General features: G+C 48.8%; 1 protein-coding gene across 1 annotated transcript in view; it reads left to right on the forward strand.

The window, feature by feature from the left end:
- Rgma (repulsive guidance molecule BMP co-receptor a) overlaps window positions 1-19,285 on the forward strand; it is a 43,982-nt gene that overhangs the window by 4,190 nt on the left and 20,507 nt on the right. The window contains exon 2 of the mRNA NM_001107524.1: window positions 12,126-12,241. Within this exon, the coding sequence (NP_001100994.1) occupies window positions 12,126-12,241 (116 nt within the window). The remainder of the gene's footprint in view (window positions 1-12,125; window positions 12,242-19,285) is intronic.

The raw sequence follows: 19,285 nt of genomic DNA on the forward strand, positions 1-19,285 counted from the left end.
TGTCGCCTTGTGCATCCCTGGAGCACTTTAATAGTCACTATGTTTGTTCATCTTCCAGGATGCTCAGATCTCAAATTCCTCGCAGGAGCTTGCCCTGGCTGACAGGAACAATGTGTCCTGTTACTCGATAGTGCCTTCTGCTCTTATCTATGTGCACAGAAGTGATCTGCTGCCGATCTCCATGCAAGCCTCTGTACCATCACATTCCTCTTAGCATGGTCACCTCACGGAGGATGGATGCAAACATGTTTTGCTTGTCCATAGGTATGCTGAAGCTCCTCTTCCTCGATGACTCGTTAGTTGCCACAGGAAATCACACCACAACTGACTGGGGGCAACCTTATGAGCCTCTGTCGCTTTACATGCACCGTCAGCCAAGCTTGAGGCATTTTGTCAAGGGACCCATCTCCCCTCTAGACAACACACAGTACTCAGCACTTCAGACTGGGTGCTGCTTCTTCCCTCCTGAGCATCTGTTCACAAGCCTTGACATCACACTATACTGGTTGCTTTTGCGAGGTTTGGTTCTGTCTGCCAGAGTTTGATAGCCCGCTTGCTGGATAACTTTTCCCTGGCAAGGATACCATTTTAATCTGTTTAAAGGCTGCTCCCGGGATGCATTTTCTGCCCTTGATGGGGTCATCGTGAAAAATAGATTGCTTTTACAAAAACATAGCCAGGGGACACTTGAGACCACATGGGGATTTTTTTTTTCCTGGTCATCAGAAGAGCACAGAAATGCATAGCTCAGTGGCAGGACCACAGAAATTACAGGGTTTCTTTGCAGTAATTGGTACCTTGGAGAGAATAATAATTAATATTTGGACATTTGGGTGGGTGATATGTTTTTATTCTCATTTAACTTAATACCTTTGATGGAAGGAGGTATAGTATAAGTAATAAATAGAGCGTTAATGCAAATGCATTGCCAAGAGGCTGTCTCACCAGCAGCCACTGTGAGATTCATGGTGACATCTCCTACAGGCCCATCCCTACTAGGCACAGGCAGGTCATTTCTTGTCCTAGCACATGAGATTCTGTGAGAGTTTAGCTTACCTTGTCACACACCGGCCATCACCGCAGAAATGGTTGGCTATTTCAACTTCAGAATACTGTCCATTGTGTCTGAATTATGTCCCTGAGGCTCCTGCATTGGATTATCAGCTGATGGGTTTTTAGGAAGTGCTTGGGTCTTGAAGGCGCTGGTTTCATAATGGGTTAATCCACTTGTAGATTGACAGTTACTGGAGGGAGTGGATGTTAGGAGACAAGGCCTGATTGGAGGGGCCTTGTGAGGTCACTGGGAGAGTCCTTGTGAGGAATGGACCCTCTCCCTTATCCTCTCTCTGCTCCTCAGATTCCCGGCCACTGTGAGATGCTTCTGCCATCAAGATAAGTGGCCTCACAACAGACCTAGAAACAATGGAGACAAAGATTCTGGTCTGACACCTCTGAACCCATAAAGCAGAGTAAATAAATCTGCTGTAAGATGTTTTCCTAGGGGTTGGGGATTTAGCTCAGCGGTAGAGCATTTGCCTAGCAAGCGCAAGGCCCTGGGTTCGGTCCCCAGCTCCGAAAAAAAAAGGAAAAAAAAAAAAAAAGATGTTTTCCTAGCCGGAAGGTGTTGGCACATGCCTTTAATCCCAGCACTTGGAAGGAAGATGCAGGTGGATCTCTGACTTTGAGGCCTGGTCTACAAAGTCACAACAGCCAGGGCTACCCTACCTCAGAAAGGGAAAAACAAAACAACAACAAAAACCCCAACTCTTTCCTCTGGTAGTTATCATAGCGATGCTAAACTGGCTACTCAATGTCCCACCTTAGGACAACATGGAAAGGAAAGCTGGTGATGACACCCTTAGAGGCTGAAGCAGGAGGGTCATGAGTTCAAGGCCATCCTTGGCTATGTAAGAAGTTCAAGGCCAGCTTAGGGTTTGACAGTGCTTTCTCTGCTGGGACTATTTTGAGAGAAGAGCTGGTAAATGGCAGGAACCTGACCTCTTGAGTAAGCGTCTGCCGTTGTAGAGTCCTTTTCTAAGAACATCTTTCTATTTGCGTTAGTGTCTGTAAAATAGTATGACTCCAGACATATTCCCACTTCTAATGCTCAGTCCATCATGAGGCATGTGGGATGTATTATTGAGCTGACAGGAAAAGATAAACCTTGGGTGAAGATGAGGCGCAGCTGTGGCTGACTGAGAAACAAGCTGGGCTGGTATCATGAGGCCTGGATTTAGCCTCTGCCCTGACATTTGCATTCCGGGGGACCATGGGCGAGTCACTTAACCATCCTGAGTCTCGGACGGGACAGCCTGCATCCACTTGAATAGTTAAGGCAAAAGGCAGTTCCGCAGTGGTCTACAGAATTCTTTCTTGTAATGAGGACTCACTAGGCCCTAAAACCCACCCAACGTCAAGGTTATCTAGGGGTCCTTACAGGGCGCTGTGGGGTCCCCCCAGTTTCCACATTTGCAATGGCCCTGATAGAATGTGGCACATCGTAGGTATGCTATTATAACCCAAGCAGTGGTCTTTATCCAAAGTATTCAACTAGTGTTGGAAACCACTTCCAACACTTGCTGTGTTTCTCTGGCTGTTCCGAGTGGAGTCTGAGTGTGGATTCCTTGAGTCCTTACATCAACTTCCTGAGGGAGCTGCAGGTGCGTCCCCCTTTTACAGTTCTAGTCTTTCCACCTGTGTAATCTTAGCCCAGGACACTGTATTCTCACTCACTCTCTCTCTCATACAGAAGACGAGGAAATGTTCTCCCTCTTAGGCAAAAATAAAGATCAGAGACATGTTGGGAAGGAAGGTCACATGAGCACGCTTCCTTCTGGACGGGCCCTTCCCTCACCTCCTGTGAGCAGAGACTCCTCTGCCTTCACCGTTCCAAGCAGTGTTGGATTTGATTAATAACTTAAATGCCCGTTCCTCTTGCTAACTGTCCACGGTATTTGTGCTTGGCACTGAATTGTTCATTAATACAAATAGTGTAGCCATCTGCTGCTGAGGAGAAAGACACAGACTCGCTCTCTGTCTGTTCCCACAGTTGCCATGTGATGGATAAATGGTGTCAGGCCAGTTCTGTTGTCAGGAAGTTACTGGAATAGAGAGAAGTAAAAGCTGTGTGGTCCACTCATTACGGGAACTGCGTAATTCGGGTGTACAGGAATCCAAAAGCTGCTTTTAATTTTCTAAGAATTTATTTATTTCATTTTATCTGCATGAGTGTTTTGCCTTTGTGTATGGATGTGCACCAAGTGCAACTCCCTGGAACTGGAGTTGTGGGTGGTTGTGAACGGGTCTTCACATATGGGTGCCGGGAACCTAGCCCTGATCCTATGCATGGTTAGCAAGCGCTCTTAACCCGGACCATCTCTCTTTCATTTTTTTATATTACAGTGTGTGTGTGTGTGTGTGTGTGTGTGTGTGTGTGTGTTAGCGGTTAGAGAACAACTTGTCAGAGTCAGTTCTCTCCTTTGACCATGCGGGTCCCAGGGATAGAACTCAGGCTGTCTACATTGGTAGCAAGCACCTTGACCCCACGGTGCCATCTCATTGGCTGATTCAAACGAGAGGATGTTGTTAAATGGCTTCAGGGTACGGTTTCAGGTATATTACTGTTGGAGAATTTCACTCTGACAGTAAAACATAAAAAAATGTCACCTCTCAAATAACATTTCCTACTTGCTCAGCAATATTTCCTCTCGGGGAATGCAGGGATGTTACAGATGAAGCTCAAGAACGGTTGGAAAATCGGACGCTGGGCAAGGACAATTCATGACAAAGACAGCATGAGTTCGATGAGTCCCTACAAGGGGGACTGCGGCACTAGAAGACCCTTCCTTCATACCCTGGAGGTAGCCAGGCCATTCAACTGTAGGAGCTGAAGGGCCCAAGTTAGGACAGCTGTGATTGGACCACACAGCTAAAAGTAGGCAGTCCTCACCCCCAGACAGATATCTCCTCACATTCTCGGCAACATCTTCGAAAGGTTGAGATTCCACACTCACAGTTGGTTCACAATGTCCCTGCTAGCCTGCTAGGAGGAAGACGAATTGGCAGTTTTATACACTAGAGGTTACTTGGTTTAGGATCTTCAACAAATATCTCAAGAGAAGAAAAAGTAGGGGAAAAGACTTTGATCATGCCAGGCCCGTGGTATGCCAGTTAATAATCCCAGTGGGGGGGGGGGGATGACGGCTCAGGGGTTAAGAGCACTGACTCATCTTCCAGAGGTCCTGAGTTCAAATCCCACAACCACATAATGAGATCCGATGCCCTCTTCTGGTGTGTCTGGAGACAGCTACAGCATACTTATATATAATAAATAAATCTTTAAAAAAAATTAATAATCCCAGTGGGGAGACGCAGGGGAAATGCTAAAAGAAAAAAAGGCTCATCTAAGGATTTGCTAAGGATCTTGAACTGAGGCACAAAAATGGAAAGGTGGCCCTAAAAAACTGCTAGAAGATCATCAGGAAGTGTCCCGTGCAGCCTTGATTCAGGCTGGGAAAACAGCACAGAGAACACAAGACAAGCCCTTGCTTTTTTTCAGAGCGAGGGAAGCAGCTGGTACCGTGTCTGAGGCAGCCCGGTAGCTGTGATCACACTGGCCCATCCGAACTTTCTGAGGAAGGCGACTTTAAGGTGGGACTTGAGGTCTAGAAAGAGAAACAGGACACTACTTTTTAAAGACACCTGGCAGCTCTCATATATGCCATTTTGCATTTCATCTGTCTGCGTATGTGCACATTGGCTTTGGCTGCTGAACTCAACTGGAACTACGTTCCTGCCATGTTAGAGGGTTCATAGTACGATCTAAATAGGACACACGCACTGTGGAGGGAACAGTCAAAAGGCTGATAGGTTTTTGCAATATTATTGCTATATTAAGGAGGATAGATTGATTGATATGTCCTTATATGCACATGGAAATAAAAATGTATGGATAGCTATGAGCGAACCGTTAACTGTTGCCACATCCAGGAAGAGTAACGTCACACTTAATTTATATATTATTATTTCATTTTCTATAAATATATTTGGTACTGGACTGAAGAAATGAAAAGCTCCTGAAATTTGTTCTTCCATCCTGTTCTTTCCTTTAAAAATCATCTTTTTCTCTTCCTAGCAGAGTGAATACACACCCATGCCAATATGGGGGGACAGATTTTGTGAGGTCCCAAGCAGAACACTCTATGCACACATCCCAGGTCCACGAGCTGCTCCTTCAGTCCCTGAAGGCGCTCTAAGTGTTCTAGAAATAGACTAATAGACATGAAGACCGACCTTTGCATGGGTCTGTTAGTTTGTCCAAGAAATAAAATCTTGACAGAGGCTGTTTTAGGTGTCGCGCGGCCAATACTGATAGAGGAAAGCATTGTGGGTAACAGCTGCGCATTTGTGGTACAGGACCTTGTGCTTTACAGTCAGGTGTTGTCCTGTTTAAAAGGCACTCCTGGCCTCCATCTCCCAAAGCCTCTCAGCTCTCGAAGACCCATGTTGTCTTGTGACCATAGAAAGGGGCTGCAAACTCAGGGCTCCTGAGGACCCTTCTTGGGGCACTGTCATCCTCTGCTGAGATGCCAGGTCTTCTACTGAGCTGCCTAGTGCAGGCCAGGCCCACCCACTGCTCACCACAGTGTACCACAGGCCCCGCTCAGAGCCCTCAGTTCTTAGAGTGAGATAGAAAAACAATACACTGGCAAAAGTCTCTCTTGTAAGGAAAAAATATTGCTGATCTGATTATGCATATTTAAAGTCTTTCAGAAGTGGCTGCAATTTGCAAATATGTTTCTTCAGTACGTGTGAATGTGTCCCGGGGGGAATGCTGCCTCACTCTGTTTCTAAAAGAGAACTTCTGGAATATCACTGTTAATTTGTTCTTCTAGGAAAAGTAACATTTAAATGGAGAAAAAAAAAATCTGTATGTTTTAATTACCGAGACGTTATCCTCATTGTAATGGAAAAAGCATCAAAACAAACATAGTATGTACACACAGAAAGACAAGAGGCCAACCAGCAGAGCTAGGAAAATTAAGTGGGCCAAATGACTCAAGGAAGGTGCTGGAAGTCTCCAAAATCTGTGATGAAGTGTGTTTGTGTGCATGTGTGTACATATGTGTGCATGTGTGTGCGAGTGCATGCATGCTGCTGTGTATGTGTTCTGCCAGATAAACCCAGAGAACTGCATACACCAGGCAGTTACTGTACCACTGAACCCTATTCCCAAGCCCTGACAGGTTCTTAGTGCTAGAGCGATGACAGCAACTTACAAATGCTTTGGGAGCAAATAAATGGGGAGAAGCTCTCTCCTAACCTGCTTCAGCAGTGACCATGGAGAGGAAGCTCCATGGCCACCTATCCTACCAAAGTCTACTGTAGGAAAGAAGACAGCAATGACAAGGAAGGACAGCAGTGACACCCTCATGACCAGAATGGACAACTGTCCTCACACTTGACTCCTGTGTTCACACCCACAGAGGGAGCCTGTCTGTGTAGTGGTCCCCTCTGGTGTTCTCTCTGACAGAATGTGCACTGAATCATTATTGCTGAGCACCCTGTAAAGTATCAATTATCTGATGAAGCACACCAGCCTCTGTGACAAGAATGTGAAACTGGACAATTTAATGGGAGAAAGGCCAGCAAGCCTAAAGAGTTTGGTGGCTCCAGTGTAGGGGGAAGGGAATTGTCAATGATTAGAAATCTTCAGAGGCAAGAAACAAAATTAGAATTAGCCGGTACTTTTCTGGATGAAGAAGTAGGAACAGTGGGGAATCCCCCAGGATTGATTGTGCACCAGGACTTGGCTTAAATTTACATAGATTATCTGAAGAAGAAAGGTCAGATGGTTCCAGCCTGCAGATGGGATGCAGGTACGTGGAGGTCACAAACAAGTGCAGATTAACTCCTGGGTGAGCTTAAGGTTGAGTGAGAAAACACAAATGAAGCTTTGCGGCAGGCGCATGGCTAAATTAATGCACTTAAAATAACACAACCCAAACCCAAGCAGTTTATAGTCACACCGGGGTATCCTGAGGGTCTTTGTAGTTTGTTAGCTAAAGGCCATGCAGGGCCAGATACGAAGAGCCTGCTAACGGTGTATCAGAAACGGTCCTGGACACCAAACCAAAACATAAGGTTCTTCCAGGCCATAATCCAGACCTGACTGTGAATGTCCTTCCACTGCAGACTATCTCAAGGCTGTAGAAGCTTTAATCACCCCAGAGAGCATCTTTCACAAGAGGCTGCCCTGCTTTGTTCCTTTAGGGCTTTCATGTGGGACAACAAAGGCAGCGAGGTGATAGGATCAAAGCCTGGACAGACTTGAAGGTCATGGAGGACTGGAACAAAGGCTGCTTCATCAACTCCGAGATAGCCAGACCCAGAGTAGCCCTTGAGATAGCAAAGAGGAATTGTCGAATGGGTACATTTATAAGGATAGGTCCACACTTGGAGTTAGGGGGTGAACCAATCCAGTTCCTCAGGACACGGCGTAAGTATGCTGTGAGGAGTGCATGTATGTGTTTGCATGCACACATGTGAGTTTCTGGGATCACACTCAGACAAGTAATCTACTCTCGTCCTAATTTTGCAAGGCAAGCGTTTCACTGTCTCCCCGTCCCCTTTCCTACATTTTCAAAGCAGAGCGGGAGCATAGAATACTCCAGAAAATTCAGATTCGTAAGTATCAGATTCATAAGTGAGAGGCGAACAGTGGATTGAAAGCCACTAACACATCCCCATTTATAAGGTTGACCAAAAATGCCTGGAACCAATATTGGACCATTCACTTCCTCCGTATCCAGGGGTCTGTTTGTATAATCTAAACCAAGACTAGAGTGAGCCAAACGGAGAAGAATGTCATGGTTTGCCCCAGCTGGAACAAGTGTTGCCCGGAAGAACCAAGGGAGACCTGTAGGCGTGGTCCATCAAATGATGAAGATGTCCGTCAGCCTGGAAAAGTTTACCAGTTAAGCTCACCTTCAGTGAATAAAACCGTATAGTATCTCTGTAAACAGCCTCAGCCCGAATGGGTAGTAATACACACCTTCCCCTCAGGTCACCTCTGAGCTCAGCCTGTACTGGATCCAGAACACAACTGGCTATGCTTGATGACCTGTCTCAAGGAAGAACACAGTGAAGGGTTCCCCAATAGAAACTACCTCAGGAAAGATTGGGGGGAGAACAGTATCTCACTAGTTCTGACTGTCCTGGGACTCACTCTGTAGACCAGGCTGACTTCAAAGAACCCACAGACATCTGCCTGCCTCTCCCCACAGAGTGCTGGCATTAAAGGCCAGCTTGGGTGACTATTGCTGACCACTGAGCCACCGTTTCCTCCTCTGCGCAGGGATGATCACAGAACCCATCTTAACTGAAAATGTAAACCAGCACAGACTGTATAAGAAAAATCAAGGGGCTGGAGAGATGGCTCAGTGGTTAAAGAGTATGTCATTTCTCATACCCAAGTTCAGTTCCAGCATATCCATGTCACATGGTTGTAAACGACTGTCACTCCAGGTTCAGGGACTCCAACAACTCTGACCTCTGTGGGCACCTACATTCACATACATGTAGACACACCTCCATACACACGAGTAGAAATGAAGATGATTTTTAAAAAGAACAAATCAAAATATTAGCCACGATCATTAGAAACAGAACTGTCAAGACGCTTGAAAGTTCTCACCACCTCTTTCGATGAAGACACTTCATACCTCACCTCTCCCATCGGTCAGTGCTCTTTGGCCTTTGTTTTCATAGCAGTTCAGACCTTGTGCTGTGTTTGCATTCCAGCGTGGCCACCACATAACAAAAGCAAAGGTTTGCCTTTAGATGCGAGAAAGCATTCTCACTACACGACAGTTGGAGAAGAGAGGAGTTTGGAAGGATGTGATTTGAACTAAGGATTAAGACAATGAGAGGTAAATTATGCCCAGCCTTGTTAGGACTGGGCAAGAAAGGAGAGTCTGTGAGAAGCAGAAAGCAGGTCACTGCGGAGCGCTTGTGGAATGCTGTGAGGCCAGGCTGTGGAAACCAGGAGGGTCTGTGGAATGTCACTGCCCTGAGGTCTCCCTGTTCCACACAGTGACACTTCCTTCAGGCTGTCTGTGACTGAGAAAGGGGCAGAGCAGAAAAGGACCGAATTTGGAAGGCACTGCCGAAACTACCAGTGGGGCTCATGGTGACTTGCCATGTAGTGGCTGTCTTTGCAAGCGGGGAGGAGTGGAAGATCTGACAGGAAGCAGCGCACAGGACAGGAGACAGGTGTTCAAAGAAAACCTCACGGTTTGGGAGTTTCTGGGCAAGGACCAGGTGAGCCCGTGGCTTTGGACCTCTGAAGGGCCTGCTGAACGGTAACTGCGGGGAGCATATAGCACCGTCAACGGCTTACTTCATGGCCTGGAAGCAAAGAAGGGGAAGGGTCAGGGTCTCAGAATCCCCCTTGAAGACATGTCCCAAGGACATAAGGACCACCAGGCTCCACCTCCCAAAGCCTTCCTGGGGACAGTTGGAGAACACACCATCTCTATAGCGCATCGAGAATTGCCTTATTTCTTTATCTCCCAGAGCAATACAAGTCCACCCTGAACAGCCTGGGAGCAAATGGTTAAGCTGTTGAGAGGAAAGACATTTTTCTCTAGGGTATATATCCCCTGATAAACTACCCAGTGAAAGCCCACATACTCAAGAATATTTCTATTTGGGCAACAGAGGTTGGTCTTGAAGGGTTTAGGAAGGAAAGACACAAATTTGGATAGGTAAGGAAAGGGGTGAGGAGTGGGGGGTTGAATATGATCAAAACACATAGGAAACTCCAAACTCAACGCTGGAAAAGTAAAAGGTTGGCTCTCAGGCTGGAGGATTTCTCCAGCTTAAGACTGCTTGGTGCTCTTACAGATGACTTGGAGTTTGGTTTCTGGCACCCCTGTGACGAGGCTCACATTTTCCTGTAATTCCAACCTCTAGGAGATCCGACACCCTCTTCTGGCCTGGGTCAACACCTGCACACACGTGCACATAGTCACAGATATGTACATATGCACACACACACACATGTTGTAACTGAGTTACAGCACCCAGAGATGCTGCATGGGAAATCTCAGGGCCTGGTATCCCTCCCAAATTGTATTCAGTTGCGGTCTTAGTGACAATAACAGACTGGCCCTCTTTACAAGGAGAAACAGGTGTTGAGATGAAAACTCCTGCTGCTCCTGGGCCTGGGGCAGGGTTAGAGGAGTGCCCCTTTCTGCCTTTGAAAGCCACAGGGTTCTGACCTGGAGCGGCAGTGTCCTGAGCTTCGGGAAAAGCTTGTGAGACCCCTCATTATGCAAAGGTTTAGCATGAGCTCCTGAAAGGCAGCTTCCAGCAAATGGTGATAATTGCTGGACCTAAGGAGGGGAAAGGCCACATCAGGTCTCTGGGCAGTCTGGCTGTGTGCCTACCTCAGTAAGCCAGGGCTGCTTCTGGAGCAGGCTGCTGTGCTGTGATTCCACACGGTTGTTGGGTTTGGCTGGCCAGGCTTGAAAGGAAAACGTTTGAGAACTGGATTTGAGACGGTGAACTCTCACCAGACAAACCTACACTGCACTTGGAAGCTCCAGTTCAAGGGAACAGTAAAGTAGGCAGAACCTGTCAGTCTGAGACCTAAGTATTTGAGAGGAATATCGGGGGAGTCCAACTGGAAGGGCCAACAGCCGCTACCAAGAGCTTTTTAACCTAGGGAAACTGCAGCCTCTGGCTGCACATTGGCTGAGGAATTAGTCTCCGCTTACCTGCTTTGGGGAAAGCCAGATTCTGAAGTTGTGCTGCCTTGCCGCCTGTCTGAGCCACCAAGTGACTTCAGGGCAGAGGCCCCGTCCCCGACTCCCCACCCCCAGCCTCCTTCTCCCTAGTCGCTTCTCCACAGCAGAATATGCCGACATAGCCCTGCAGCTTGTGTGGCCTGCAAATGAAGACTGTGATAGCTCTTAAGAGAAATTGGATCAAAACCCAGAATTTTTTCCCCCAAAGAGCCAGATGGGCAGGCTTGGGGAGTGGGGTGGGGCGGGGGAATCCGTTTGACTGAAAACACTTGCGCTGGCATATTTGTGTCACCCAGAAGATGTTTCTCAGCAGAACTTGCCAGTCCCTTAAATACCAAATAGAATAGCTGTGGGGCTTAGAAAACTTTGGGGAGGAGTCATTTTTTTCTCCTGGAAAATAAGAGACTGAAAAGGGGAGATCACTACCCTAAAGCCCTTCCAAAATGAACCTTAGGAATATAGTTTCTGCCGGAACACCAGCGGGGTCGGCCCTGAGCGCCCCAAGGACCACGGTCTCTATCTCCTTAAGTTGGGAGCTGTGTCCCTTGAGGCAGCTTTAGGCTCGCAAGATCACAGTTGGTGAGCGATCTCAGTTGCGAACAGGGCCGAGTTTTTCCGAAGCAATCGGGTACTTAGAGATGGTTCTGGAGGGGGCACCCGCAGAGTCCAGTTGGGTGGCCAAGGCGGGCTGTGACAGTGGGTCGTTAGCCCCAGAGGAGTCTGACAACTCCGGAGTAGGCTTTTCAGTCTTCTGCACCGGCGAGACATCTGAAGTGGGGAAGTGAGCCAAGGGGTGTTGGTGGGGGCTTTGGGGCGGTAGTCTGGTGGCAAAGGGAGGCGGGAGTTTGTCTGCAAGCTCTTTCTATTTGAATGGGGGAGGATTAAAGGAGCTCTCTGAGATCCTCCTGTCCTGAGCGCCTTAGCCACCTGGGTGAGTGGGGAGTGGCGGTTAGATCGGAGCTGAGGACGCGCCCTGCACTCGCGGGCCCCTGGTTCCCCAGGTCCCTTGGCCACCGGCCCGGCAGCCTGAGCCGCCTCTCTTCACTCCCTCCCGCCCGCAAAGATGAAACCCGAGCTCGCGTGGGCGGGGCGCGCGGCGGCGGGGCGCGGGGCCGCTGGGACATTGGCGGGGAACCGAATGATGGATGGCGAGGGCGGGGCCGGGCGGGGGGCGGGGGTTGGACACGGGGCGCCGGTGGCGGAGGTGGACCGGGCCTCCCGGCTCGCTGCTCCCGCCGGCGGAGCCAGGTTGCCTCTTCTCCGCAGCGTGATTGATTTTTTTTTCTCCCTCCTTTTCTTCTAAACTTCTTCCAGGGAGAGGCTAGTGGTAACAGGCCGAGCTGGATGGATGGGTATGGGGAGAGGGGCAGGACGTTCAGCCCTGGGATTGTGGCCGACCCTCGCCTTCCTTCTCTGCAGCTTTCCCGCAGGTAAGGCACAGCTCCTTGGTCATGGGTTGGGGGGGTCAGCCGACCGGTCCGGCTCCCGGGCCTCCCCGCGCCAGTCGGGGCCCCAGTTCACCGGCCTCCTGGGGACCCAGATTCCCATTTCTACGAGTCTTTGTCTCGAACCCTGTAGAGGGAGATGTGGGTGGCAGTGGAAACCTGGAGGTGAGAGAACCCCAGTCCCTCCTGTCCGAGTTCCGAAGGGCAGGAGCGGGTGGGGAGTTCTGCAGAGCCGGGGATGCCTCTCAGTCCCCCTCTCTCCCTACGAGAAATCGGGTTCCTTGAACGCCTCTTGTGTGCTCCAAAGGAGACTCGGACTCGGCACCAAGAGAACTTTCTCCATTTCCTCGCCCACCAGTTTGGAAAACCTGTTGGTAGCCCAGGGGTGGAGCTGGGGGCGCTGGGGAGGTCCCAGACGAGTCCCCGACCGCCCTGTCCCGCCCCCACGCTGGCCCACGCGGGAAAGCCCACGGACACAGGCTCAGACGTGCTAATTCCTGTTTGATAACATTCTGCGTCGCCCCCCTGTTTGTTTTTATTGTGCCAGAAAGCGAGAGAATTTCAGAATTAAAGCTGAAAAAGCCCATCTGTTTCCAATGAATCCCCCATAGTTTTTCACAATGTTTTTGGCAGATCGCTGCTTTCAAATTCCTGCGAGCCCGGACCTCTTGTTTTTGTTGGGGGAAGGGAGACCAACTCCACAGAGAAGCGTTTGTTCCTTCCCAAACGCTCCGGTTTCTTTACTTTTTTTCCCCTTTGGGGGGAGGGGGAATGAACGAAGCTTAAATCCCCGGTCTGTTTTCTTTATAATGTTTCGTAAAACTTTTATTTCATTTTTATTCCGTGCTGCTGCTCAGAGTCAGAAAAGGCCAGTTAAACGCTTTTCACCCGTTTTTCTCTTTTTTTAAATGCAAATAATCAGTGCCACGACCAAATGGTCCTCCGTGTAAGGCGGGATCTCCTAACCGTTTCCATTGTGTTGTGGGGTTCAGAAGTGTCTTTGAGCAAAGAACTCCAGCCTGTCTCACAGCGCGGCCAGATGTGGTAGTGCTGCCCCTGCGCCGCTGAGATTTGCAAGAAAGAACTTGAGTTAGGACGGGGATTGAGTTGTTTTGATTTCCTCTTCAGCCAACTGGGTTTCAAGGAACTGACAGAACGGGGGAGTCAGTCCAGGTTAGGCCTGGCTGCAGGTTGGGATTCCCAGAGCGCAGCAGAGACAACAAGCACTACTGGGGTAAGGGTCAGTTTACCCTTTTGTCTCAGCCAGGCTGCAGTGACCCCAGTGCCTTCTTAACCAAAGCATCTCAGCAGCTTCCAGACCCAGGAGCATCCTGGACTTTCAAAACCATTTTTCTGAAGCTCTTTCCTGAAGAGATAGATCCCTGCTCAGGACCAGAAAGGGGGAGGGGGTGTCAGTATCTCCCAAGAGTCCTCATACCCAATAAGCCCTGGAAATATCAAAACACCATACAGTGCTTCCAGCAGGGGAGATGACCCCCCCTCCGGCCCCCTGCAATCTCCTGGTTTTGAGACCCAAGTTTCTTTATCTAAATCAGTGGTTCTCAACCTTCCTAATGCTGTGACCCTTTAAGACAGGTCCTCATACTGTGGTGACCCCCCCAACCATAAGATTATTTTCGCTGCTACTTCATAACCATAATTTTGCTACCGTTATGAATTGTGATATAAATATCTGTGTTTCCTGACAGTCTTAGACCACCCCTGTGGAAGAATCGCTGGACCCCAGAGGGGTCAAGACCCACAGGTTGAGAACCACGTATCTAAATGTTCTGTTTAAAAGACTGATTTTATTCCTTCCCCAGAGTTAAAATAATAAAGTACAAACCATCAGAAAGTGAAAAGAAACTCAAAGAAGCAGCAACTAGCACTTGTGCTCGCCTTGGTTTGGTCAGGATAAAGATTCAGCAGCCCATTGGAAGTTTTATCAGATGAGATGATAAATGGCTTTTGTCCTTTGGCTGCGATGGGGGATGTGATCTCAGCTCTGAGCTGAAATTGAGAAGGGGGGCTCCCTGGGCTCTTAAAACAACACCTCCTGCTCTTAAAGCTGTAGCACTTATTAATCTCTAAGGCTGGAAAAAGAGGAAAGGAAGGAGCTTGCAAGGGCTAGGTGGGGTTTAGGGGTTGGGGTGGGGGGGCGTGGTATTTCCCCCGTTCGTTTCTTTGTCTTAAACACTTTTATTCATTTTAAAGTATCAGCAGCCTAGTCTGAGGCAAGCCGATGGGTTATATAATTCACAACTCAAATTCCGCCACTTTCTGTCCAAGAAACCCATTTCTTTTTGGCTCCGAGGCTGGTAACTAAGTCCTGGCAGATGCCACTGATAGCTGAGCTATATCTTGCCAACTGGCTAAGGTTTCTCCTTCTCGGAGGCCTTTGACAGTTGAGTCAAAACTGCCCACCTTTTTGAAAACTGAGCTGCTGGTCACCATCGAGCAAATGCACTGAGGCCTTCGGGAATGTGGGTGCTCAGGAAACCTGGATCAAAAGGACAGTTTCCTACGTGGGGAAGAGCTAGATGTGTAATTTCCACAGCAGAGATGGGACCAACGTGCTCTGACACGTAGGTCCAGCAAACAGGATGCCCCAGAATAAAGGTCAGAAAGCCTGTGTTTCTAGTAGACAGTGAATGGACATTCAGGAGAAAAAAAAGAAAGCCGGGGCCTCACCCCCCAAAAAACAGGTGGAAACTGGCCGAGCAGCCCTGTGAAAGCCTAGGTTTGTTCAGAGCTCGCCTACTTGAACGGCTGCCAGCAGTAAGCAGTGGTGCAAATTAAATTGGACATAGTTATGTGGGGAAAGATGCCTTCACTTTGCCAGACTGAGAGTGTTTGTGTGTTTTGAGTGTTTACGTGTACTTACTCAACATCAATGGCCGACCTCCCGAGTCCCTGCGTCAGAACAGCCTTCAGCCTGTTGAAGAGAGAAGGGCTGGAGAATAGAGGATGGGTCAGTAGCTGCATCTACCCAAGGGGGGGTGGGGGAGAAGCCGGAAAAAACTTAAAAGAGTTTTCCACAAATAGCACCCTCTTCAGCGCAAGGGTAAATAGATACATTTTAAGCTGTGAGACATTGTGACTTATTCAAACAGACTTCTGAGAGAACCCATCCAAGGCCTCGCAGAGGAGGGGTCTGATGCATGCTTCATTTGAAGAACTGGTTCTAGGGGGCTTCAATGCAGCCTCTCTTTCTTATTTCTTTCTTTCATAGGTTTTTTTAAATGTTCATTTGTTTTTATTAACCTGTATATGTGCATATCTGCATGCTTGCACGTGCACCACGTGTATGCAGTGCCCAAAGAGGCCCAAAGAGAACATGAGCAAGTGCCACAGAACAGGAGTTAACTTGGTTTTGTGAACTGCCCTGTGAGGGTGCTGGGAACTGAATCCCAGTCCTCTCTAAGAGCAGCATGTACTCTTAACTGCTTAGCCCTCTCTTCAGCTCCTCCCTTATGCTTTTGAACTACACCTGCTGTAGAAGTGTTAGTCTTCAAGTGGGGAAACTGAGGCTTAGAGGAGCTAAGGGTCTCTCAAGCATCTAAATATATGTGTATGGTAAGACTGTTTCTATCAGAACTGCTACTTAAGAATGCATAACTTGTAAGTCTGCTTCTTTCTTTTTTTAAAGATTTATTTATTTATTATATATAAGTACACTGTAGCTGTTCAGACATACCAGAAGAGGGCATCAGATCTCATTACAAATGGTTGTGAGCCACCATGTGGTTGCTGGGATTTGAACTCAGGACCTTTGGAAGAGCAGTCAGTGCTCTTAACCACTGAGCCATCTCTCCAGCCCATAAGTCTGCTTCTTATAGTCATTGTGCCTCTTCTTTGGACTCTGTGTCCCAAGAGGAAGAGTTTCTGTTGCTATAACAAAATACCATAGATTTTGAGGGTTACAAACAAAAGTCTATGGAGGCTAGAAAATCAGAGACTGAGGAACCAGTCGCTGTAAGAATCTGGTGAGAGGACCTTTCTAGTCCATGTGTCTTGTGCCTTGTAACCAGGTCCCTCCAAAGCAAAAGGGATGGAAAGCTGGCTCTCTGGGCTCCGTTCCATGAGGGCTCTACTCCCATGATATAAACACTTCCAAAAGTCCTGGATCCTCTTCACAGTACCATTGCTTTGAGGATTCAATTTTAGCCTGTGATTTGGGGGGGGGGGGGCGGGCAGAAGAGGAGAGAAAAGGATGTTCAGTTACAAGAGGCGGGTTGGTGACTAGCAGCCAGGATATAATGGGCAGAGAGTACAGATATCAACTCATAGGGTTCCCATGGCCCCTTAGGCTCCGAAGGTGAACTGGAGAGTCACTCTGCTGCCCCAAAGAGAGATTATCGGGGAAAGTGGAAGTAACCCAATGTCACAAATAAGGCTCTGATGGCGGGAACAGAGACGGGTCCTGCAGAGGCAAATGCATAAGATTGAGGACCTGTATATGTGTTGGGGGGACTGCAGTCCCCTCTAAAGATCCTGCCTTTTGCAGACTTTGCAAGACCTGTTTTCCGGCTTCAGGTTTGAATCGAGTGCCAGCTTAGTGCCTGACTAGCCAATGGGCTGAGATGCACTCCAAAGGCCTTATATCCCTCGAATGACCCACTCACCAGTTTGCCCAACATTTTCCAAGTTTTAAAACTGAAAGTCAGGACTCCCTACATGTCTCCTGGGTCCCAGGCACATCAGAATGTGGGCTCCCTAGTTGCATCCTCTGCCCACCTGTGTCTGGGACTCTTTTGCCCAGAAACATGAAGTCTTCCCTGCAAAACGGTCTCCCTGTAGTCCTGTCACCTAGAGCTGAGAGTCTGCTGCCTTTCCCGTTGCCACATTGTAACCGCCAGGGCTGCCTTGGTGTCCTACTCCAAGCTCATGCCTGATAGACCACACTCACACTCTCCAGGTCCTTGTTTGCAGCATCCAGGGGGTGTGTCTCTGATTTCAAGCCCAAACCTCTTTCCCAAATGACCCCGTACATCCCAGCCCCCTCCTCTTCATATTCTATCCCCTTTTCCCATGGGATGCTCCATCCTTGTCTTGCACCGCCCAGTTCTGAGTTGAACACTCACCCTTTCCCCCTGCCTACTTGATCAAATCCCAAACTCAGTGCATACAGTCCATGCAGACTTTTGGTTCCCAAGGCACCTGTCAACCTTCACAGGGCTGAAGTCCCCTTGGCTCGATGGACTCATGGGTCTTGGGTTTCTGTCTTCTTGGTCTCTCTAACCCTATATGTTAAGGGTGGGAGCCTATTTTCTGCTCTTTTCTTCCCCTCCTCCCCCACACCTGCAAGCATATCCATCATAGGGCTGGGAGCTACTAAACCTTTAGGTTTTGGGGGTGGGGGTTGTTTTTGTTTTGTTTTTCTAAACTCTTTGATTCTGGCTTTTGTTCAAAGAACAAAGACCACAGGACTCCCCCCACCCACACAGGACACCCCATATCTCTTCCAAATATTGTTTCTGATTATAAAAGCAGTTAGACATTTTAAAAAGCCAAAAGGATTTAAAAAAAAAAAGTCTGTCCTCTCACAGACAACTCCTAGTTAGCATTCAACAGCACCCTTCAAAACATAATACCTTCACACTTTGCCAGATATGGCTACTTGGAGGAGGATAATAATTTTTAAGGGTTCTTCAGTGGATTGCATGGCCAACAGAGTACCAAGAGCTTCCAATAGCTTGTTTAAGTAAACTGAGTCCTCAGAAACCATCCTTCCTGATGAGGAAGCAGAGTCTGAGGAGGATAATTTGCACAGCCTTACACACAGCCAGTTACCACGCAGCGCCCAGTAGCAGATGCCAGACTCCTGCCCTTTCTAGATTTTGGATAAACAGGGTTGTTAAATTTGCCGTGTAGCCTGGTCAAACTCCGCTGTTGAGAAGGGTGAGCCTTAAGATGCAGGTCAGGGGAAGGGAATGCTGGGGAAGAAAGAACCGTGAGACTATGACACTGGGCCACTGAACGATGAGAGGCCTCCTAGTTCCCACAGTGCATCACAGTGCTCTCTCAGCCTCCAGAGGCCTTTCCTGTCCTTGGTCATTCTCTAACTTTGTGTTCCAAAGAGGAAGATGGCACTGTCACTGGTGAGGAAGGCACACTGGCAGGAGTTCACTGATTGTGCCCTGCTTCATCTGTGCTAGGACACCTAGACACTTACTATAGGGCTGTCTCTGAAGCCCGTCCCACGTAGAAAGGAGTTCAGGGTTGTGCCTCCCACCTGGGTACCAGCCTGGCATGTGCCCTTCCAGCACCTGCAGGTGGCAGGGAGGGAGAACATGCACCTCAATGGTGGGTTTTTGTTTCTTTTTTCCTTCTCCCCAATGGTGTCTGACTTGCAGCTGAGCAGAAAAGCTTAGATAGCTAGAGGCAAAGTCTGACCGTAAAGCTGTCACTTTGTGCTTCTAACGTGAAACACCACAGCTCTCACCTGCAGCTTCACTGTCCTGGGAAAACCTTGATTACCTCCCTAACCACTGACCCTTTCGTGCCCAGAACTAGGGCTGTTTTATTTCTCCCCAAAGCAGGATGCTCCTGGGGTGAGGGAGGGCCTTGTCCCTTTGCCTGACCCCTAGGAGCCCCTGTTACCCAAGCATGCTCTCAGCCTTCCGCTGAAAGACTGCCTATGGCCTCTCATTAGAGGGCGAAGTCATGGCTTTCACACCACCCCCTGGCCCAGGCTGTTTCCACAGGGCTCCCGTGGGAGCTGGGGGAGGGTGGCCTGTTTGGAAAGCTGAGGTGTGCTCTTCTCCTTGGCAGTCATCAAGGCTGCAACAACTTGGCATGTGTGGAGGCTGAGGCAGGGCAGCCTTGGCTGTGTGACAGGGGAGCAGTACTGCCCTGCCCCAGCTCTAGGAGTGGCACTCAGCCACTTCTGCCCACGATAGGTAGGCGGTGAGTTCACCGTCCTGGACCCAGCTCCCCAACATTTCTGCCTTCTCTTCCTAGGTCACCTGAGGATTTCCCCAAAGCTCCCTTTTGCCCCCAGCCTTGTCCTGCTGACCAAACTCTGGA

Source organism: Rattus norvegicus, chromosome 1 (assembly GCF_036323735.1).
Source record: "Rattus norvegicus strain BN/NHsdMcwi chromosome 1, GRCr8, whole genome shotgun sequence".
In the NCBI taxonomy this organism is placed as follows: Eukaryota; Metazoa; Chordata; class Mammalia; order Rodentia; family Muridae; genus Rattus; species Rattus norvegicus.